This window comes from Triturus cristatus, unplaced genomic scaffold (genome assembly GCF_964204655.1).
Source record: "Triturus cristatus unplaced genomic scaffold, aTriCri1.1 SCAFFOLD_255, whole genome shotgun sequence".
NCBI classification, from domain to species: Eukaryota; Metazoa; Chordata; class Amphibia; order Caudata; family Salamandridae; genus Triturus; species Triturus cristatus.
This window is the reverse complement of record NW_028187355.1, coordinates 192,512-217,689: the sequence shown is the minus strand read 5'-3', so window position 1 is coordinate 217,689 and position 25,178 is coordinate 192,512. Positions and strand designations below refer to the sequence as shown.

Sequence of the window (25,178 nt, the reverse complement as noted above, 5' to 3'; positions counted from 1 at the left end):
TGCGGCACTAGACCGCTCACTACACTAAAGCGTGCTGCACTAGACTGATCACTACACTAAAGCGTGCGGCACTAGACTGATCACTACACTAAAGCGTGCGGCACTAGACTGCTAACTACACTAAAGTGTGCAGCACTAGACTGCTCACTACACTAAAGCGCACAGCACTAGACTGCTCACTACACTAAAGTGCACAGCACTAGACTGCTCACTACACTAAAGCGCGCTGCACTAGACTGCTCACTGCACTAATGCACACAGCACTAGACTGCTCACTGCACTAAAGCGTGCAGCACTAGACCGCTCACTGCACTAAAGTGTGCAGCACTAGACTGCTCACTACACTAAAGCACGCGGCACTCGACTGCTCACTACACTAGAGCGTGTGGCACTAGACTGCTCACTACATTAAAGCGCACAGCACTAGACTGCTCACTACACTAAAGTGCATAGCACTAGACTGCTCACTACACTAAAGTGCGCTGCACTAGACTGCTCACTGCACTAATGCACACAGCACTAGACTGCTCACTGCACTAAAGCGTGCAGCACTAGACCGCTCACTGCACTAAAGTGTGCAGCACTAGACTGATCACTACACTAAAGCGCGCGGCACTCGACTGCTCACTACACTAGAGCGTGTGGCACTAGACTGCTCACTTCACTAAAGCGCGCAGCACTAGACTGCTCACTACACTAAAGCGCGCGGCACTAGACTGCTCACTACACTAAAGCTCGCATTCATCCAGAGCACACACTACACCAAACAGTGTACTACATAGGACATTCTACTACACACTACACTGCACCACGCAGCATACTACATTGCACTACCACACATGACGCACACTACAATAGCAGATAGTAACAGCAACTTGATTAGATGGTACAGAGTGACAGAGCTACTCCAAGGCATACTGTACTAATCAGTACTCTCTAATTGTACAGAGTAACAGAGCTAAAAGAAGGTATAGAGTACTAGTCAGTACACTGCATTAGATGGCACAGAGTGACAGAGATACTCCAAGGCATACTGGGCTAGTCAGTACACCACATTAGTTGGTACAGAGTTACTCCAAGGTATACTGTACTAGTCAGTACACTGTGTTATAATGATAGAGAGTAACAGAGCTACTCCAAGGTATATTGCAGGTATATAGGTGTAGAGGAGGAGATCTACTAGAAGGTACACAGTACTACTCAATCCACTGCATCAGATGGCACAGAGTGACAGAGCTACTACAATGTATACTGTACTAGTCAGTACACTGTATTAGACTGTACAGAGTGAGAGAGTTACTAGAAGGTATATAGTACTAGTCAGTACTCTGCATTAGATGCCACAGAGTAACAGAGGTACTAGAAGTGTACTCTACTAGTCAGTACACTGCATCCTATCGAACGGAGTGACAGAGCTACTAGACGCTATACAGTACTGGTCAGTACACTGCATTACATGTCACAGAGTGACAGAGGTACTAGAAATGCACTGTACTAATCCATTAGATGGTACAGAGTGACGGACGTCTTCCAAGGTATTTTGTACTATACAGTACACTGCATTCGATGGTACAGAGTGATAGACGTATTCCAAGGTATATTGTACTAGTCAGTACATTGTGTTATATGACAGAAAGGCAGAGAGCTACTCCAAGGTATACAGTACTAGGCAGTACCCTGTATTGGATGGCGCAGAGTAAGAGAGCTACTAGAAGGTATACAGTACTAGTGAGCACACGGTATCAGATGGCACACAATGACAGAGCTACTATAAGGTATACTGTACTAGTTTATAGATACAGTTGTTATTCCAGGTGTAAGTCAGCAGCAGGTACACTCATGCATAGATACCACTCTGCACATCTTGCTGGTGGTCCTCGTGTCTTTTAGACTCCCACAGACTTTGCAGACACTGCCTTTGGCTTTAGCTGTCCACAGACACCACCTCCTATTCCTACTGGACCTCAGCCAGGATTTGGGGGTCACAGTTAAGTTTCTGATCAGAAGTGCTGTGGACGAAAGACATTTGGTTGTAACGTGAAGGCCGGAAAGCCGAGGTCCATCTCTTGAGATGTCCAATCTCAGGTCCATGTTCGCAAGGCCCCTGTCTAGCCTTAGGAATATCTGAGAGGGAATAAACATTTCTACCTCAGGTCGGTGCAGCTGGAGAGAGGATCATTTTAATCTGATTAACTTCCAGCAGGGGCCGGTCCATGCCTGAGCTAAACTCTAGTGAAGTCAAGACTACAGGGTTGTGTGGGAGGGTTTTCACATTTTCCCAATAAATTTATTTAAAACTCCAAGTATTTAGGGAAATAAACCACCGCACATCATTTGTGGGTCAGAAGGTTACAGTGGGAACAAAGCAAGATTACAATGTAGGTGTTCAATTATTTACAGACATATTCGAGACCCAGTTATCTTGTAGAAACACTACAGGGGCTGAGCCAGAATATCTTACTAAACTCCACTGCCCTATCAGAAGCCACAGCCCAGAGATTCCTAATTACAGTTCTGTGTAAACACCAATTGGACTAAAAGGAAAATGCTACTTACCAGTATGCATCTGTTCTTGGCATGTAAAGCTGCAGAATATCATACTTTTGCATATATCGCCATCTGGTGTTGGGCTCGGATGATTGCAGTTTGTTGTTGTCTTGGAAGAAGTCTTCGTAGTCACGAGATAGGTGACTCCTCCGTTGAACAATAGTGCGCATGGGCATCGACTCCATCCTCACATTGTTTTTCGCCATGATGGGCAATGATGGAGTTTGTAAGAAACAGAAAAGATGTCCATGTGAATGTATCTAAGTAAGATAGCACAGAAACAGATAGAGGTTCCGGGGAGGCGGGTAGGTGTGTGATAGGCTGCACCTCTACATGCCAAGAACAGATGCATACTGGTAAGTAGCATTTTCCGTTCGAGGCATATGAGCTGCAGATTGTACACTGTGCATAGACTATACAGCAGTGCCTCCCTTATCGGTGGTCACCTGTATCTGTTGCAGTGGTCTGAAAAAGTGTTTTAAGAACAGCCTGGCCTACAGAAGCCTGTTGTTTTGCCTGCACGTCTACACAATAGTGTTTGGTGAAGGTGTGTGGCGTAGACCATGTTGCTTGCTGCCTTACAAATGTCATCTAAGGGGATGTTCCCTAAGAATGCCATGGAAGCCCCTAGTTTGCGTGTTGAGTGCGCTCTAAGGGGAATTGGTAATGTGCGTTTTGCCTTTTGTTTGTAGCATATTTGGATGCATTTGACTACCCACCTGGAGATGGGGTTTCCTTTATGAGGTGGGGAGAAAGCTACAAACAGTTGGTTTGTGTTTTGAAAGGGTTTAGTTCTGTCAATGTAATAAAGTATAGCTCTTTTGACATCAAGTGTGTGAAGAGCTTTCTCTGCTAGGGGATCTGGGTTTGGGAAAAACACGGGTAACTCTACAGATTAATTAAGATGGAAAGCAGAGATTACTTTGGGAAGGAATTTGGGATTTGTTCTAAGAACCACCTGGTTACGATGTATTTGTAAGAATGGTTCTTGTATGGTTAAAGCCTGGATCTCACTTACTCTCCTGAGAGAGAATGGAATGAATGGAATGATTTTAATGCTAGAAATAATGCCAGTAATTCTAGGTGATTGATGTGGAGCACGTTTTGTTGAGGGGTCCACCTGCCCTGAATTGTGTGGTTTAGGAGATGGGCTCCCCAGCCGGTGAGTGATGCGTCCACTGTTAGCACTATCTGTGGAACTGGGTCTAGAAACGGCCGCCCTCTGGAAAGGTTTTTTGTGTTCCACCACTGCAGAGAGCGATGTATGCGGCTGTCCAGCAACACCAGATCTGAAAGCTGACCTTGAGCCTGGTTCCATTGACGTGCTAAGCATTCCTGTAAAGGGCGCATCTGAAGTCTTGCATGAGGGTCTATGAAAATGCAAGAGGCCATCACTCCTATGAGCCACACACAGTTTCCACTAACTTTATCCTACAACTTCTGGAGGTCTGTCTCACTAGAAACTTCTTTAAAGGTACCTCGATGGGCGCTAATTTTGCCCCTAATCTGGCCATTCTCTACATGGACTCTCTTGAGGTCAACCAAATACTAGCAGACACTAATCCCTTTCGCTCATGCATTGGAAAATGGAAACGATACATAGACGATATCTTTATGATTTGGCAGGACAGTGAGATTACTCTTGAATCATTTCTCCACTGGCTTAACAACAACTGCGGTGGCTTGAAATTCACCCTTACCCACGATAAAACATCCATCTCATTCCTTCACCTAAAAATTAAACATAATGAGGACACGCTCATAAACCAACGGAACGTAATACCTTATTGAGCTATGATAGTAACCATCCACGGGCACTCCGAGATTCACTCCCATTCTCTCAGTTCCTACGGATCAGAAGGAACTGTTCCCTAAAGGATGATTTTTTCCTTGAAGCCAAAACACTATGTACCAAACTGACCAGTAGAGGCTACCCCCGCAGACTTGTTCGTAATGCAATGAAAAGAGCATGGTACTGCCCCCCCTGAGGTTCTATTGGAGCCCAAAATAAAAATCAACTCTAATCGTCTGGTATGCGTAACTACCTTCCCCCCAGTCTCAAATGCAATACGAAAAACTATCATAAAAAATTGGCCGGTTCTCAGTGCAGGATCCCTCAACTTGGAACGTCCAATGTTCGCTTTTAAGAAAAGCAGAAACATCAAGGATCATCTTGTCCGTGCAGCATTACCCAGCAACAAAAAAAGCCACCCTACATTGAATGATCTCTGGTCCCTTGCACCTTGAAAGGGTCACTCGAAATGTGGTAACTCCGTGGTATGTGATTTTACAATTGAGGCCAAAGAGTTTGTTTTCAAAGATATCAAAACTGAATTGAAAATGTTCACAAACTGTAATACATGCGATGTTGTGTATGCCATCCTCTGCCCGTGCAACAAAATATACGTTGGACAAACAACACAAAAGATCCGTCTACGAATCTCCCAACACAGGAGCAGAATCAGGTGCAAAACAGCGAATGCACCCTTGGTTGAACATTTCGAACAAAATGGACACTCTGAAAACGATATTCGTTGGGTTATTATCACTGTGGTGAAACTACCTCCAAGAGGAGGCGACATCTCGAAAATACTGAACAAAGAAGAAGTTAAATGGATCCTAAAAACAGACAGCTTAAATACTGGATTGAACCGCCTTGAGGACTGGGCCTCATTGATATAGCATAATTCCGATGTGTATGTGTATGATCGATACTGTTTATGTTCTCTAAATTGCCCAAAAAGTTGTTTTATTTTGCAATTGTAAATTATATGTCATCATAACTCTGTTTATAAACTACAGGTCACTCCCCTCTATGCACAACCAACACTTCCAAAATGGCGTCTTCACCTTGTTTTTCTCCTTACGTTAGCGCCTCCCCCTCACTTCTGATCACTTCTGACCACGCCATTGCTTATACTTCTCTATATGCACTGGCTATTCTCCATAATCCAATTGATGTTAATGCTGTCATCTCGAAATGATACTGTACTGAAGTTCTTTAATTAGCACGTGTTTGAGACTATGTATGCACCTGGCTACTCTCTTTAATCCAAGTGCTTCTAATGCCGCCATCTCTAATTTTCACCGCGCTGAGTTTCTTTATTTAGTATGTAACTGAGCCTATGTATGCACCTGTCAGAACGTTACAACCGTTCAATTGTTTCTGAATTATTGACTAGATGCTACCTGCGCGCTATTTTACCCTCCCACACTCCTTGGTTAGACTCAACATCACCGCTGATACTATCGCACTAAGACGCCTGACTGATTATGTGTCCAAGCATGTTCTACAATCCCCCACCCTCACTCATCATAATTTTAACCTATTTCGCAGCGATTGCACTCGCCTTGTTTGACACTCCTGCATACACTTGCCTGTGCACTTAACTATTTAGCATGGCTCAACGACTTATCTAACTGTTCTTCTCAATGCCCCATCGTGGCCTTACCTTAGTAGGTTAACAACCACACCTTGTCTACACATCATATTATATACATGGTCCATATACCACTTGAGCACACCAGCCTTTTTTCACGTCCCATACGACTCACAACCTACCTCTTCCTATGTGGCTCTCGTATCTTAATGCATGCTAACCAGAACTTTCAGAGTCTGAAATGCATGTTTTTGTCACTGCGTTGCCACTATTACGTTCCTAGTTATCTGAAATCCTCCTAACTGTTTCGCTTATGTATCTTTTTTCCCCCCTTGCTCCCCCAGGCTAATGAGGCTCTATTTAACAGGCATGTTATTTAAGTCCTGATGATGATCCGCTCATTCTTCAAACGGATCGAAACTCCGTCAACACACTAAAGCACCTTATACGCAAAAAACCTTTCGTTCATTCCGCTGTAAAGGTGTTTTGTAGCGATTTGTTCTTGTCACACTGTATATCCTCCTTGTGTAACAAACCGGAAAAGCTTTTTTCCCTTGTTTATGTACTCTACTGGCTAAATAGGACACAGGATTGTGTCCCATCTTATGTATTGTTTAGTATGATTATATCCTAAGCCTACAAGTAAATATCAGACCTCTGTCCGGCTGGACAAGTCCACTAAATATAGCTACGATTGAGTCTATATTCATTCCTTTGGTTTCCATTTCCCTTTCTGGGGACCACTGTTGCTGAAAACAATCATTCGTATGGGCTGCATACACACTTGAGCTGGAAGGGAGAGTTGGGGTTGAAACTTTGTGATGAGGGTTTGCACACTGGCTATCCAGGCTGGATTGGGGTATGCCAGAGCTTTGGAAGTGTCTACTGTGGCTCCTAGATACTGATGTAGGTAGGAGGGCTGCAGATGTTACTTGGTGAGGTTTATTGCGACCCCAAGTCGTGGAGCAGCTGAATTGTTTTGTAAGTGTGGTGAACACACTGGCTGTGTGACTTGGCTTTCATCAGCCAGTCGTCCAGGTATGGAAACACGTGAATCTGTTGTCTCCGCAAGTGTGCGGCTACTACCGCAAGACAGTTTGTGAAGACCCTGGGTGCTGTGGTTACTCCGAATGGGAGAACCTTGAACTGATAGTGTTGGCCGTCCACTGTAAACCTTGGATATTTCCTGTGAGCAGGGTGTATAGGAATATGGAAGTAGGCGTCCTTGAGATCTAAAGTGGCAAGGAAGTCGCGTTGTTGCAGCAGTGGAAGGACTTGTTGAAGAGTGATCATGTGGAAGTGATCTGACTGTATGTAGAGATTGAGAGGTCTGAGGTCCAGTATTGGTCTGAGAGTACCGTCCTTTTTGGGGATAAGAACGTACAGGGAGTAAACCCCTGTCCCTTGATGCTGTAGGGGAACTGGTTCTATTGCGCGCTTTTGAAGCAGTGAGAGAGCTTCCTGTTTGAGGAGCGTTAGACGTCCCGTGGACATTGGATACTGGCGGGATGTTGGGAGGAGTTGCAGTAAGTTCCAGGCAGTAACCATACTGGATCATTTGCTTTACCCACCTGTCTGTGGTGATGGAGTTCCAGACAGGTAGGAACTGTGAGAGTCTCCCTCCGACCGGAGTGGAATAGTCTGGAGGGAGTGCAGGGAAGTCATTGTTTGGTAGTGGGGGAGGCGCGCGTGTTGTTACCTCGGCCTCTGCCTTTGTTATTATTTCCCCTGTACCCACCTCTGAAATATCCCTTGTTGGGGGAAGTTTGTGTGGGGCTTTTGTAGGAGGAGGAAGCAGTGTCTGCGCTGATGTTTTTGGATGCGCCCCTGTAAAAGGAGCGACTAAAGGAGCCTCGTGTTGATGGAGACTGTAATGATCCCATAGATTTTGCTGTGTCCGCGTCTTTCTTCATTTTTTCTAAAGCTGTGTCTACAGCTGGACCGAACAGGTGTTCTTGGTCGAACGCTGGTTTAAGATAGTAGTTTGCACTTCTTGTTTAAAACCAGAAATGCGCAACCATGCATGTCTGCGTAGTAAGACACTGGTGTTGACAGATCTAGATGCGGTGTCTGCTGCATTGAGGGCACATTTAATGGATGCATTTGTAATTAACTTGCCCTCCTGGACCAGGTCATTGGCTTTGGCCTTGTATTGGTCAGGCAAATGCTGAATTAGGTCCTCAAGCTCATCGTAGTGAGCCCTATCATACCTGGCAAGCAGTGCATGTGCATTAGCTATCCTCCAGTGATTAGTTGCTTGGGAGGTAAATAGTTTGCCTGAAGCGTCTAGCAGTTTAGACTCTTTTTCTGGAGGTGGAGCATCACCGGAGGTTTGAGAATTGGCACGTTTCCTTGCATTGGACACTACCAAAGAATCTAAAGGGAGTTGTCCTTCAATGTAGGTGGGATCATTGGGGGCAGGTTTATATTTTTTATCAATGCGAGGATTGAGAATTATGGTCTTGACAGGGTCTTTGAAGACGTCTGGAGCGTGTTTAATGACACCTTTGAGCATGGGCAATATTTGTATTGTCTTTTGGGACAGGGCAAAATTATCTACCAGGAAGTCTTCCTCCATGGGGTCTGAATGCATTTGTACGCCATGATACTGGTCAACCCTATCAATAAGCTGACTAAACCCTATGTTGTCATCGGGGGAGGTGGCCGTGTTGGGTATGCATCTGGGTCAGGAAGGTCTGGCGGATCTGCAGGATCATTGTAATCTGCCCATGTGTCCTGTGGTATAGCAGTGTCATCATCAGGGTCATATAAAGGGTCATTATGTCCACCCCCTTTCCCTAGGTCATCATCATACTGTGGTGGTGGAGAGACTCTAGGAAAGTGTATGAGAGACTTTGTAGGAGACAAAGGCTTAGTAGGAAAAACAGGAGAAGAGGGTCTTAGGAGTGAATTGGCAAAGTCTCTTTTCTTCACAGGCACCTCAGGAGTGTGTGAGGTATTCAATTTCCTCTTCTTTGTTGGGAGACTGACAAAATGGCCTGTTTTAGGGTCCACATGCAATGTCTTTTGTTTCAGATCGCTAGGATCTGGTTGAAACAGTTCTTCCTGGTTTGTGTCACCTTTCAGGCCGATTTTTTCAATTCCGAACGTGGTGTTGATTTCTGCTCTGGAGCCTTATAAGGGTTTTTTTGCTCGATGTCGAGTCACAAATCTTTTTCGGATCTAAAGGTTTTCGGGGTTTGTTCAGATCCGAGGCTTTTTGGTCTTTCGGTGCTGAAGACCTCAATGCCGAGGCCTTTTTGGAGGTAACGGGAGTAGGATGTATTCCCGATTTTGGCACCGACAGTGTTTTTTTGGGCACAATATGCGGCTTGCTCGGTCCCGAGCGGCCGGAAGGCTTTTCCTTTGTCTTCGGAGCCGGGCCTGGAGGCGGGGCTTCTGAAGTTTTCTATATGTAGCGACTAAGACCGTAAGGCGAAGTTTTGACCAGAGCCTTCTTTTTTTCAGGTGGGCTAGGTGCAGGGGCAGTTGTACTCACTCGTTGACCTGGAGTTATGTGGTCATCGGAGTCATCAGCTTCGGATTCTGGAACGTCAGGGCCTTCATCGAAGATGTCTTCTGGCACCGGTGCAGCCTATTCCACCATAATGTGTCATCAAGCCCGGTGATCATGGATAGTCTTTTTGGATCGAAAGGAGGCGCAGGCTTGGCAATCTTTTTCCTCGTATTCTGGCGAGAGACAAAGGTTGCAGACCTTGTGGTGGTCGCTGTGTGGAAATTTAGCTCCAAACTGGGGGTATTTCTTAAATGGAGTCCTTTCCATTAGCCGTAGGCCCGAATGGCGCCGATAGGCCCAGCGGCCGCGTCTACAACCGGAATTGAGTATTTTTGAGTTAGCGCGTCGAAGAGCACGTGAACGAAAACAATACCGTCGAGTTGTGATGGTTTGCGCGTCGAAAAGGTTTGGAAAACACGGTACTGAACCGGAACGCTGAAGTTACATCCGAACCCGATGGCGGAAAAAAACGATCTGAGGATGGAGTCGATGCCCATGCGCAATATCAATCAAGGGAGGGAGTCACCTATCTCTACAAAGACTTCTTCCAAGACAACAGCAAACTGCAATCATCCGAGCCCAACACCAGATGGCGATCTATGCAAAAGTATGAATTCTGCAGCTCATATGCCTCGAACATTTAAGGTTCTGCCCAACTTGTATTCCAAGTGACACAGTATTACCACATGCAGGATTACCACATGCAGTATTACCACATGCAGTAATACCACATACAATATAACCGCATGCAGGATTACCACATACAGTATAGCCATGTGCAGCATAACCACATGCAGTATAGCCACATCCAACATAACCCCATGCAGTATTACCACAGGCAGGATTTCCTCATGCAGTATAAACACATCCAATATTACCGCATGCAATATAACCACATACAGTATTACCGCATGCAGTATAGCCATGTGCAGCATAACCACATGCAGTATTACCACATGCAGGATTACCACATGCAGTATTACCACATGCAGTATAGCCATGTGCAGCATAACCACATACAGTATTACCACATGCAGTATAGCCACTTGCAGAATAACCCCATGCAGTATTACCACATACAGTATTATCACATGCAGTATAGCCATGTGCAGCATAACCACATGCAGTATTACCACATGCAGCATAACCACATGCAGGATTACCGCATGCAGGATTACCGCATGCAGGATTACTACATGCAGTATTACCACATGCAGTATTACCACATGCAGTATTGCCATGTGCAGCATAACCACATGCAGTATTATCACATGCAGTATTACCACATGCGGTTCCACTCAACCAGATATTACAGGGTACACATTCCACTTTGGCTGAAATTACAGAAATTGTAGCAGGAAAATGACAAATAGTATTCAGGAATTATCTGCAGAAATAAAGTGCAACAGTACTCTACTGTTGTCTGGTGTTGTGTGTGTGAGTACGTGCATTGCATGAGAGCATATGTGCGCGATGCGACGGGCCTAACTGCGAGTGCAGGGTGGGAGTGTAGACTGTGAGGGAAGATCTTATAAACTGTGTGTGTGTGCAATAGGCCAGTGTAGGTGCATGCGCTAGGTCAGTGTAGGGCAGGGGTCTTCAAACTGTGGGGCGTGACCCCCAGGGGGGGCGTGGAGCAATGCAAAGGGGGTCGCACATTCCCAAGCACACTTCTGCCGAGGCCCAAGGGATTCAGCCCCCCTCTTCCTCCATCCTGTGTCTCAGCCCGGGCTGCTGCAGTGCAACTCGAGCTGCTGGAGGCTCAGCTGGGCAGTGTCTGGAGTCTTATCTCCGGCACATCCGTCTGAGTTTTTCACAGGCCTTTAAAGACCATTTGCATATTTGCATGCCTTTGTGAACTGGTTACAAAGGCTTAGTGCCCCCCCCCTTCAAGTACCCCCTGGGTCCTCACTCTGCCTATTCCTTACATTTGTATTTTAGATTTACTGCTGTAGTGTGAGAATGCATTTAATAAAAAGGAATATAAAGTAGGGTTGCCAAAAGAAAAATGCGAGCCATGTGTTATTTAAAGAGCCTACAAAGACCTTCTCTTGACACCAAATAGACTTATAAATAAAAAAGTATGTATTCATTCGTTATGTGACTTTTCGGTCTTTGTTCTCTTTAATTATCAGTCATGGATCATTGCGGCAGCCCTAGAACACAATTAAAAGTGCTTTCTATTTATATTTGCTGTTCAAAGTATGCACAGATACCTGTTTAAAATACTGTTTTAGGTGATTGCTTATTTTTGTACCAACTGGGCCATCAAAATAATCTGCTGGCTACCCTAACTATAGGACTGGAAGTTTGTTGCAGGATCTGCACATTATTTATTTCCTCCACCCTCGATCCCAGATTGATGCCATAATAGCAGGGCTTTAACTTAGATCTTAAACCCTACGCTGCCTCCAATAACATGCTGAGTTACTTCAAGTGCCTGGAAATAAACCCTGCATTCAGACAACTCACTCATCATTCTCGCCCTTCTCTTTCACGCTTACCCTGCACTCACAGCATTCACAATGCACTCACACTGATTACCATGCACTCACACCATTCACCTGCTCACCGTGCACTCACAGTGATCACTTTGCACTCACAATGCACTTGCGCTGTTCACCCTATACACACTACTCACCCTGCACTCATGTGACACTTCACTCACCTGTCCCCCTCACTGCTCAATATGCAACTCACTCAAACAAGCCCATCAGTAATCATACATTCATTCGTCCCATTCTGAACTTGCATCCACACTCAAATTCGTACGACCACCTCACTCACCCTACAGTCACTCCACTCACCCTACTCTCACACTGTTGCATCTCTCACCGTGCACTCACATGGGCACTCTTGTCACCCACACAGTGCAGAGGGTTAATGTGCCTGCTACAAAGAATATGTATCATGCCGATCACAGAAATGAGTGTGACTAAAGTATGAGTAGCACTATAAAAAATTAAATGTTTGTCAGAAAGCTGCTATAGAGAGATGAAGTGCATTGTTGGCGAGTGGTAGTGAGGGAATTCATGGAGAAGAAGGAAACGGGGGTGGGGCACCAAAAAAGACTGTTGCAGAGTGTGTAACCAGTGTTAGTGCCAGCCGTGGCTAGGAGTGTTAGCCCCCACCCCCCGAAGTTCTGGTCTAGTGGCTCCCCTGCTTCTCCCTATTATTATTATTTACATTTGTAGTTCGCTACTGTTACCAAAAGATGTCCTGCGGCTAATAACCATCTGCTGCCGGAAGGACAATGAGAAACACAGAGAAGGATAAGGAGAACCAGCCAAATGGGGTGACCTACAGAGCATAGAGCCAGGTTTTTATATCATCCTAAAGGATAATAGATTCTTGGTGGAGCGAAGCAAAGGAGGGTGCAAGTTCCATAACTGCGCGGCCTGCATCAAAACAGCGAGACAGACAACTCATGCCTTCTTGAATTAGGGAACAAAAAGCAGATTGGCACAGGCCGAGAGGAGCATACGGGCCCGACCCGTATGCTTGGTGAGGAGCAATGAGAGAGGACAGCAAGGGAGTGAGAGAGTTAGATTGAAGAGGTCAGGGATGAGGAGAAATGTGAAGTGCCGAAGAGAAGTGTGGACACGCAAAAAGTGAGTGTGAGCCAAAGGTGAGTGCTTCTGTTAGAACAAAGGGTAGATGTGAAAGATGAATGGGGGGACTGGATAGGTGTAAGATACAAATAGACAAAAATTTGAATGGAGAGACGAGGTGAATGAGAAGTGCTGAGGGGCACGGAAGGTGAGGGGCCAGAGAGGCCATGAGATAAATGCGAGAGACTGTTCGAGATGAGGGCAGTGAAAAGACAGAATGGCAAGAGGTGATTAAAGGTGAAGTGAGAGGTTGAATGGGGAGAGTTCAGAAGTTGTAAAAAGGGGTGAAAGAAAATGGCCTGCAAAGTGAGAGAGGAATCCGGGTTTGGGAGAGGAGAGACGGATGGAAGGGAGGGAGTGAGTGAGTGGAAAGCTGCATGGATAAACTGCTTAACTCTGCACAAAACCGCCAGAGTTTTAAGGGACCCCTGCTGCTCCCGGCCAGGGCCAGGTGAGCTTCTAATGTGGCAGCACGTATTCCTGCGGAGTGGAAGCCCCTTCACAAAGGTTGACTAGAAATCTTTCTGATGTTAATTGCTGTATTTTGGTTATAAACAGGTACTGATGGGGTGGAATCTTTCCTCTGTGTTACTGTGTGCAAAAAATTAATTTCATAATAATGAAGCAATGCTATCCCAAAATACGCTGCATCACATAACATCATTTACATTTTCTTTCCACACAATTTAGTCAAGCCTGTCGCGTAATTGGGTCCTCACCTGCCTCATAATTCCAGTAGCCCTGCCTACAGGTTTAGACATTTTTGTCAGGAGGGGGTCCTTACACCTCAAAATGTTGACAAGGGGGTCTCGGCATCCAAAAGTTTGAAGACCTCTGGTGTAGGGTCACAAGCGAGGTCAGTGTAGATGCATGCTCTAGGTCAGTGTAGGTGCATGTGCCAGGTCAGTTTAGATGCATGCGTTGGGTCCGTGTAGATGCATACGCTAGGTCCCTGTTGGTGCTAAAACTCTGGAAAATAGAATGTGTTATGTGGTAAATACCAAATTCTGAGGTATTTCCCATTCAATAGTCCCAGAATACTGCAGGAACTGAGTTGCTGGCAGTTGTCAAGCCTAGCAGTATCATTAATGTGGGTTGTGAAATTACAGCATCTGCATTTCCGATAAACTTAGCAGGAAAGTCCAAGGGGAAGAATGATTTAAACAAAGGAAATGCGGCAGCACGTATACAGAATGGAGATAAGTAGAAATGTAGAAAGATCTGGAAAAAACAAAGTTTAGAGACACAAATCAAGTAACTGTACCCTGACGTGAGTGCACGTTACCACTAAATTCCACACAATACCATACCATACCACACCACACCATACCACACCACACCATACCATACCACACCATACCATACTATAGCACACCATACCATAGCACACCATACCATAGCATAGCACACCATACCACACCTCACCATACCAAACCAGACCATACCACACAACACCACACCACACCATACCATACCATACCACCATCCCATTCCATCCATTACCACCATACCAAACCATCCCATACCACTATACCATATTATATCATGATCTCACCCTATAGTACACCACACCATACCATCATAACATTCCATACCATACCAGTCCACACCATCCCATCCAATCCAATCCCATCCCACCATAACATACCATAACATTCCGTAGCACACCACACCGTAGCATACCACACCACACCCTACCTTAGCCCACCACACCACACCATAGTATACCATACCACACCACACCATACCATAGTATACCATACCACACCATAGCATACCACACCATTCCATACCATAGCACACCACACTATACCATAGCCCACCACACAATTACACACCATACCATACCATAGCACACCACACCATACCATAGCATACCACACTATACCATAGCATACCACACCATACCACACCAAACCATACCATACCATAACATACCACACCAAACCATACCATACCATTCCGCCATCCCATTCCATCCATTGCCACCATACCAAACCATCCCATACCACTATACCATATGATACCATGATCTCACCCTATAGTGCACCACACCACACCATCAGAACATTCCATACCATACCAGTCCACACCATCACATCCAATCCAATCCATCCCACCATAACATCCCATAACATACCATACATACCACACCATTCCGTAGCACACCACACCACACCATAGCATACCGTACCACACCACACCATAGCATACCACACCACACCATACCATACTATAGCACACCAAACCATACCACACAACACCACACCATAGCCCACCACACCATACTACACCACACCACACCATACCATAGAATACCACACCATACCATACCACACCACACCATATCACGCCATATCATTTTCATGAACAGTAATATTCAGAGCTAATCGTCGCAATTATATTTACCTTTATAACTCTTCACCACCTCCTCTGGTTTCTGAATCTTCACATTATTACACCTGTAATAACACACACATCATCTTTGTATTAAAGAACAATGACATCTACAGGAACAAAGGATGAACATCACATAGGACCTGTAGTTGAAATAAGATTCAGTATTAAGAGCAGCACCTACGGACTAGAGCTCAGTGTGAGTTACTGTTTATACACAACAGTCTAAGCTTTAACGATATCCAAAAGTAACTTTAACATCTTATGTGCGGGGACGCACTGTTCCTTGTGCAACCATGCGCTTAATAAATGTCATTAATAATAATAATTATGACAGGATGTGGGTGTGCTAAGTCAGATAGCTCAGTGAGAGCAGTGCGCTTCACCTGATGCTATGGAGTGCCTCACCATGGGTCTTCTAGGAGCGGCCGTTAGCTCAGTGAGAGGGGGGCAGAGACAGGTTACATCTGCCCCTGGTGGAGTCTCGTGTATATACTTAATAAATACCTTCTTACCTGAAGTACACGTGAATTCCCGACAGCACCCACAGCACAACACTACAACACCCAATCCCTGCCGGGCTAAACCTTGTCACCATCTTCTACAACCAAGATGTTGGTTAGCTTTAGTGGGATGTATATGAACGATTTGAACCCAGACCGCTTAGTAATGAAAAACTGGTTGCAAAACAAAAACTCCCACGTCTTCCGGAACAGCAGATTTTAGACAGTAGGGGAAGGATCACAGAGGGAGAGACAAGGGAACAGGTTCGGAGGCTCAGTAATGGGACAGCAGCAGGCCCAGACTGGATCCCATCTGAACGCTATTAAAATTTATAAATTCTTACGTCTCTCTCTGGGTATCTTATTTTAATTAGATGTCTCGGGAAAGCTGTTAAATTCCACCTTCCTAATATGAGGCAACTGTAGTTATGATCCTTACGCCGGGTCCTATAGACCTATATCTTAGTTGAACTCTGATTACAAAATGTTTACAGGAATCTTGGATAAGACGTTGTCATATGTCCTTCAAAAGTTGATCCATTTCGATCAAAAGTGGTTTGTGCCTGGAAGGAAGCTCTATGAATTACCCAATGACTTATCGGTGTGAATGGTATGGCCAAGGCCTCTAATCTACTGTTAATAATCACAAGAATTGGGGGAGTCGTTTGAGTCCACAGCAAGATGGCCGCGCACTAGTGCTGCTCCGCAGGCTGGGGAAACAATCTGGCAACAATCCGGGCCAGATTTCGGCATCGTTAACTGTAATGGCATCCAGGGTAACCAGGATCTTATGAAAGAAGCTCCGTAGGAGACTGAAGCAAGGGAGGGTCAGCAGCTTTATATGGGCATCCAGGGGAGCCAGGATCTCATGAGTGAAGCTCCGGAGACTGAAGCAAGGGAGGGTCAGCAGCTTTATATGGGCATCCAGGGGAGCCAGGATCTCACGAAAGAAGCTCCGGAGGAAACTGAAGCAAGGGAGAGTTGGCAGCTTTATATGGGCATCCAGGGGAGCCAGGATCTCATGAAAGAAGCTCCGGAGGAGACTGAAGCAAGGGAGGGTCAGCAGCTTTATATGGGCGTCCAGGGGAGCCAGGATCTCATGAAAGAAGCTCCGGAGGAGACTGAAGCAAGGGAGGGTCGGCAGCTTTATATGGGCATCCAGGGGAGCCAGGATCTCATGAAAGGAGGAGACTGAAGCAAGGGAGGGTCGGCAGCTTTATATGGGCATCCAGGATCTCGTGAAAGAAGCGCCGGAGGAGACTGAAGCCATGGAGGGTCGACAGCTTTATATGGGCATCCAGGGGAGCCAGGAACTCATGAAAGAAGGAGACTGAAGCAAGGGAGGGTCGGCAGCTTTATATGGGCACCCAGGGGAGCCAGGATCTCATGAAAGAAGGAGAAGACTGGAGCAAGGGAGGGTCAGCAGCTTTATATGGGCATCCAGGGGAGCCAGGATCTCACGAAAGAAGCCCCAGAGGAGACTGAAGCAAGGGAGGGTCGGCAGCTTTATATGGGTGTCCAGGGGAACCAGGATCTCATGAAAGAAGATGGGGAGACTGAAGCAAGGGAGGGTCGGCAGCTTTATATGGGCGTCCAGGGGAGCCAGGATCTCATGAAAGGAGCTCCGGAGGAGACTGATGCAAGGCAGGGTCAGCAGCTTCATATGGGCATCGAGGGGAGCCAGGATCTCATGAAAGAAGCTCCGGAGGAGGCTGATGCAAGGGAGGGTCAGCAGCTTTATATGGCGATCCAGGGGAGTCAGGATCTCATGAAAGGAGCTCCGGAGGAGACTGATGCAAGGGAGGGTCAGCAGCTTCATATGGGCACAAAACACTAGCAAAGGTGCACCACAAATCAAACGTTAAGGAAAAGCAATAATATAGTCATTTCCCATATCAAGGTTATTCAAAAAATAATTCATTTTTATTCAAGGATTATGATCATTATCATTTCTTTTTTTTAAAAACACAGAATTGTAAACACAATTTGGTCTTGACAGCACAGCCGACGCGTTTCGTCCTAGAAGCGGACTTCTTCAGGGCATGTGAAGGATGCAACAATCAATCAATCCCATACAGCATGAGCTAATAAAATGCCAGAGTCACCCGTCATTTTTTCACTGCCCGCTTGCCGTTATTACCGGATCTTTGGGTGTTCTTTGCAGCTGAATATTGACTGTGAAGACTGTTATTTTTCGGTTTTATAAAACAAGAATATATCTTAAATGACGTGACCTGGTCAGCCTTTGGAAAACTATGGTGATCCTATAGAATTTCAAGCTCCAATATACTCTCAACCAACTTACAAAACAAGGGATAACTTTCACAGAATCTACGACTCTGGCATTGTATTAGCTCATGCTGTATGGGATTGATTGATTGTTGCATCCTTCACATGCCCTGAAGAAGTCCGCTTCTAGGACGAAACGCGTCGGCTGTGCTGTCAAGACCAAATTGTGTTTACAATTCTGTGTTTTTAAAAAAAAGAAATGATAATGATCATAATCCTTGAATAAAAATGAATTCTTTTTTGAATAACCTTGATATGGGAAATGACTATATTATTGCTTTTCCTTAACGTTTGATTTGTGGTGCACCTTTGCTAGTGTTTTGAAACTATTAGGTCCCCTTAGGGGATTTGCATGGTTACAGTGGGTGCGATTCAGTGTGCACACATACCCATAGTAACCACATGGAAATACAGATATACAAGGGATAGCAGATTAGGTGCTGGTCTATAGAGGGCTCCACTGTTGGGTGTGTTTTCATGCCATTTTGTTTGCATAAGCTTCATATGGGCATCGAGGGGAGCCAGGATCTCATGAAAGAAGCTCCGGAGGAGGCTGATGCAAGGGAGGGTCAGCAGCTTCATATGGGCATCCAGGGGAGCCAGGATCTCATGAAAGGAGGAGACTGAAGCAAGGGAGGGTCGGCAGCTTTATATCAGTAGATCAAAGATGGCGTCCCTTTGTGATATGGCAAAGAAAATTATAACATCCTACTACTACACCTCTATTTTGCTAAGAAATGGGCAGTTCTCCTTCCTACAAAAGGGCAAAACTATAAGAAATATTCAGCAAACACATACGTTAGACACTCCACAGCTTACTTAGCTGGAAGGTGATATTAGTAACTTTTTCTCCATATAAAGTATCCATATCAAATTTGCGTCCTTTTCTTACAACATCCTGAGGATTCTAAAGGTACCCAAGGTTTGTGTATTCCCCTGGAGGGGACCCAGAAATTAGCCAAAATACAGTTACATTTTGGGGGGAAAATAGGAAAAACGTACTAGAAGATGAAAGCGTCAGTTTTTTCCCTGCAAATGGTATCAACAAATTGTTTGTGGTGCTGATATCACCATCTTCCCAGCTTTCAGGGACTGACAGACTTTTGTCAGAAAACCAAATTTATTTACAAAGTTTTGGCATTTTACTGGGACTTTGCCCATTTTTGCAATTTTTTTGCTTTAAACCTCCTTTCAGTTATTGGTACAAATGGGTATGAAAGCAATAATGATCCTGGAAAGCTATACATTTCTGAAAAGTAGACAAAACTCTGAGTTCAGTAAGGGGTCATTTGTGTAGATTCTTCAAGGTTTTCTTATAGAACCGAACAGTTAAAAATAGGGAAAATTGAAAATGAGTTGAGAATTCAGCCATTTGTGCCAACGTTGTCACCGGTAACTACTTTTAAGTATGACAGATTTTTTAAAGCAATATACAGTTGCTTCCACCGGACCCTTCTGGTTGGGGGGATATATAGGACTTGTAGGTTCACGAAGAATCCGATGTGCCCAGAGCCAATAACTGAGCTGCACCTTGCTATGGTTTTTCATTGTGTACCGGGTGTACAGCAATTCACTCGGTAAAATATAAAGAGTGAAAAATAGGTATCGAGGAAAACTATGTATTTCCGAAATGGGAACAACAAAAGGGTATTTTGAAGCAGTGGTTATTTGCACAAGTCCATATATGTGGGTACCTATACCAGCAAGTGAATTAGAGGGCTTTTTTGAAAATTATACTTTTTTTACACACTGTCCTACATTTGGAAGGGATAAATGCATAGAAAGTCAATTGGCAAAAACACTTTTTTTACTATTCTATGTTTCCCGAAGTCTCCCAGCAAAAATGCTACCTCACTTGTGTGGGTAGGCCTAGTGCCAGCGACAGGAAACGTCCCGAAACGCAACGTGAACACACCATATTTTTACAGTGAAAACTGACCCTTTCTTTGTGAAGTGCCTAGCTGTAGATTCTGAACCTTAGCTCTGCCGGCACCTAGGGAAACGTAGCAAACCTATACATTTTTGAAAACTAGACACCCAGTGAAATCCAGGATGGGGTGACTAGTGTGGCTTCTACCAGGTTCTCTTACCCAGAATTCCTTGCCAACCTCAAACTTAATTAAAAAAACACATTTTCTTCACATTTCTGTGATGGAAAGTTCTGGAATTTGCGTGGATCCACAAAATTCCACACACCCTGCATTCCCCAAAGTCTTCAGATAAAAAAGATACCACACTTGTGTGGGTAGGCCTGGTGCCCGTGACAGGAAATGGCTCACAACACAAAATGGATACACCACATTTTTACAGTGAAAACCTACCCTTATGTTGCGAAGTGCCTAGCTGTAGACTTTGAACTCCTAGCTCTGCTGGCACCCTTGTAAACCTAGCAAACCTATAACATTTTGAAAACTAGACATCCAGGGGAATCCGACTTGTGTGGCTTCCACCAGGTTCTCTTCCCAGAATCCCTTGCAAACCTAGGTGAGGTATCATTATTTGCTCGGGAGAACAAGGAGAATGTTGGGTGGCAGGACATTTGTGTCGGCACGGTGATCACACGCAAAAAATTACGGAGAAAGTGATTTTTTTTACTTACATTTGAGGTTTGCAGGGGATTCTGGGTAAGAAAACGTTGAGGGATATACGCATGCCATATCTCATTGGACTCCCCGAGTTGTCTAGTTTTCAGCAATGTGTGGGTTTGGTAGGTTCCTCTAGATGGCCTCGATCCCAAGGGCAAAAAATCCCCGGTCCCCCCTCCCTGCAAAACCAGGTCGTTTTATGATGGGTAATTTTGAAGTCTCCACAATATGATTTGGGCCCTTGCCTGTCATGGGTACCTGACCCACCCACACGAGTGAGGTATAATTTTTATCGGGAGACCTGGGGGAGCGCTGAGTGTCAGGAAACTTGTGTCAGTCCTGTGATCCTAGAACTTGCTCACACATACATTTGAGAACATTTTGAGGTTTGCAAGGGATTCTGGCTAGGGAAACGTTGGGGGATCCACGCAAGCCATACCTCCCTGGACTCTCCCGGGTCTCTAGTTTTCAGAAATGTGTGGGTTTGGTAGGTTACCCTAGATGGCCTCTTTTGGTATTATACTGACCGATCACCTCCAGTCAGTCATAAAATGCTTCTTGCTTATTTCCCACTCCACTAGGAAATTCACAAGACAAATATTCATACATTGGCCCTTTTAATTGTATTGCACTACACATGTAATCACTTCCCTCGTTTCACCTGGGTGATCAGTTTCCATTCTGAACTGGTCTACTTTTATATGTTGTTATTTGCACTGCCCTTTCTACTACTCAGGAGACTTCGCTCTCCTTGCGGTGTACTAATGTTTACTTTTCCGCACACTACTATTTTTCCCTCAGCATGGTCGAATATACATACAATTTTATATATATTTTAAATAGATTCTGACAAGATCTGCTCTGCATCTCTCGGACTACTTTTGGACATTGTCCTTACTACAGGGCGCTCAGGTATTCTATATTCTTATTAAATCTCACTACTAAAGTTTATTCTATCCTTGCATGCAAAATGGTACACTAAACATGCATATTTCTTCGTATCTTATAGGGCACAATGCATGCAAAATCTAGTTTTTCGCTTGTATTATAATATTTACTGGCATTCTCTAGGCCCCCTTCCTTGGGTTCTCATCTTTCGTTCAACATCACCTATCATGGGTACCGCTTTTTATGGCTTTGGGTGAGCTGACGCTACAATGCATTTTTACACAATATCCTCATTGCATTGTGACCGGCATATATAATCTCATGTCACTATTTTCCTTCGCCTCATCACTGCTATATGAGGTTGACACATATGAATTTTACGTAAAAGATCGCATGAGAGATGATGTTCCATTCCAATGTATGTATTTCTTCTGCAGCCTTGACAAAGCCCAATGGACGAAACACGTGTCAGCTGCTTGTGCTCGTATAGACCAGATATTGGCCGTTCCTGCTTGTATATAAAACGAACATTGTGGAAACTACAAATGGAATAAAATAACTTCACAAAAAAGAACAACAAATTTGATGGACTTCATATTAGGACTACTTTCTTTATTAAATGGAATTTCTATGTGTGCTCTAGTACTTATTATTTTGTATAATTGTTGCCAAGGACACTGTCCTAAGCAGGTGAACACCCTAGGTGGCAGGGTGTCTGCCGTACCATGGTAGCACCTCTACCCCAAATAAAGATATATGTGTATGATCTAACATCCCTAACAATAGGGCTGAAAATTGGATCTGCAATTGTTGTGAGCATAGCCACCATATGTGTCTCTATAGTTAGGAAATTATGCACAACTCTGAATTGAGGAAAACCTGGGGGTCTTTTCCAGAATGGGCTTGCGTTTTCTGTATGTTCAGGGAACTTTTCTTAGGAATTCAGTCAGGCTTTAAAGATACAAATATGTTTTGTGAGGACAGAAGCTCATTTCTGTGGCAATTATTTCAAGACTCAAAAGAGTTTGCTGAAAACTTGCAGGGGTTTATGAAAATTTAAGAGAGTTTCCTGATGACGCAGGGGAGGTTTCTGAGGACGTAAGATTTTTTTTGAGAATGTAAATTGATTTTACGAGGATCTTAAAGTTTCCTAACACTTTGTGTGAGCTCAGTAGTGGCATTTACACACAGCAGCATTGAAACCTGCTCCTTACACTCTGACAGGAGGATAATAAACCGGCCTTACCTGCTTAGGGTGCTTCTGACATCCTGAAAAACAGGGAAACAAACACAGTGAAATCAGTTTCCACAGGAGATGTTAATGGCAGTATTTTTAGGAGTGAAACACTTAACTGTCTATGGTTAGAAAACAGTGACTGGGCTCACATGACACAGCACATTCTGGTGTATTGCCTGACTAAGCACAAAATGTGATATTCAGAATGAGGTCACAAGATATAACAGAAACTGATATTCGGAATGGTAATGACATAGCACAGTGTCATTCTGAATGGAGTCACAAAACACAGCACATTCTGATATTCTGAATGGAGTTACTTGACTCATTGTATAATGTTCTCAACAGGGTCACAAGCATGGGCATCATTTAGGGATTGGCAGGGGTCGCAACTGTGACTCTTGGCTTGCCCCTTGTGACCCCTGACACTGTTTGTGCGACCTCTGGCTTCAGAGGTAGCAAAATGAGTACCAAGAACACACAGGCAGGTTATCCTGAAGGGAGCCGTGCTCCGCCTTCATTTTCAGCCAATTTTATATTACACTAATAGTGAATGATAGATTATTATTCACTATTGGTGTAATAAAAAATGGGGCACGAGGATCTAGTATGAGTACTTCTGTGGCAGATGACAAGTAAAAAATGCTTTTAAATGTATGTAGGGTACAAGCTTGGGGATCGGAGTGTGTTTGTGTGTTTGTGAATGTGTTTGTACGTGTGAGCATGAGTGTGTGTAAGTAACAGTGAGTGTCAGTGACAGGTAGTGTGTGAGAGCCACTAAAAGGGAGTGAGTGAGAATAAGTGAGGATGAGTGTCAGTGAGTATGAGTGAGTCAGAATGTGCAACAATAATAGTGAGTGCAGGAGTGAAAATGTATGAGTGAGTAAGAGCTGGAGTGAGTGTGAATAAAGGAGAGAGAATGAGTGATACAGAGTGTATGAGAATGACAGAGTTAGAGCAAGTGAGTATGAGTAAGTATGTTGGAGTCAGAGTAAGAATGAGTGAGAGTGAGGTAGACTGAGTGAGAATGAATGAATGAGTGTGGTTGAGTAAATGTGAGTGAGAATATGATGTAATGCTTCCTAGTCTGCCATTGGCCCTTACATACTGAAGGTAATTTGTGGCTTATAAAGGGACCTATGGAAAAATTCTACTGCTGGAATACTGGAGGCAATTGCTGGTATGGGCGGGCACCTGTGAAAACTACTGCTACTGGCACACTTAAGGCAACTGTAGGCATGAACAGGCAACTGTGAAAACCACTGCTACTGGCAGACTGGAGGCAGTGTTTGGAATAGGGGGTAACTGTGGCAAGATACAGGCACTAGCTCATTGGAGATGCTTCTTGGCATAAGGGAGGAAAACCATGACATAAGGGGGGCAACAATCACAAAATTCTAGTCCTGATGTACTAGATGTAATTCCACCCAGGTGCGATTTCACCATGGGGGCATTGCTCCCGTGTATTTGCTGCCCCCCTGAACCCTAGTATGTATTTAGACAGTTTATATTCCCGGTGCTTAAATTACAGGGGTGGGCAGGCGGCACATTGCAAGCAGCAGACTTTCAATTTATGAGTGGGCGGGGGCGTGGCATCATTATAGACAGCATCGGAAGAGTCTCTGGGTCTAAAGATGTGTAAGTGCGCATGTCAGGATGGATGGATGTCTTCCTATGAGCAACCCCGCATACGCACACAAGGCCTTTCCTACCCGCACAACGTTAGTGAGCAAGGGATCATATCCGCAGCGACCCGGTCTCCAAAGGAGAGCTGACTTTGCCTGCTCCAACCAATCTTGACGCTGCTCTTATGCTGTGAAGCAGCTTCTGGATTGGCTAAAGAGGCGAAGAGTAGGGCTAGTCTCGGAGGCAGCAGGTTTGGCTTTACAGAAGGACATGGCCAACCATAGCATGGCTTTATTATGGAGCCACGCAGTGATGGGTCATTTTCTATCACTTGCTGCCTTTCCTTCAGTCCCTCTACTGTTACCGCCTCATCGTCATGCCCAGGCTAGGGAGTAGCAAAGACAAGGGTGAGAAGCGCTGCAAATAAGTAACAGTTATGGTAATAAACTATTTTACAGGATTAATGTTTTCTTAAGATGTTTTACAATACTGAAAATTAACCTGATAAACAGATATAAGAGATACCTGAGAAAATTATCAGAATATGGTAAAAAACATCATGAAAACGGGCCATGAAATTGAAGGGTGTAGAGAGCTA

General features: G+C 44.6%; 1 protein-coding gene across 1 annotated transcript in view; it reads right to left on the bottom strand.

Moving 5' to 3' along the window:
- The window catches only part of LOC146771205 (E3 ubiquitin-protein ligase TRIM39-like), a 173,634-nt gene that overhangs the window by 12,898 nt on the left and 135,558 nt on the right, over positions 1-25,178 (bottom strand). The window contains exons 4-5 of the mRNA XM_085640297.1: positions 22,964-22,986; positions 15,465-15,517 (exon numbers count right to left, since the gene is read on the bottom strand). Of these exons, the coding sequence (XP_085496423.1) occupies positions 15,465-15,517; positions 22,964-22,986 (76 nt within the window). The remainder of the gene's footprint in view (positions 1-15,464; positions 15,518-22,963; positions 22,987-25,178) is intronic.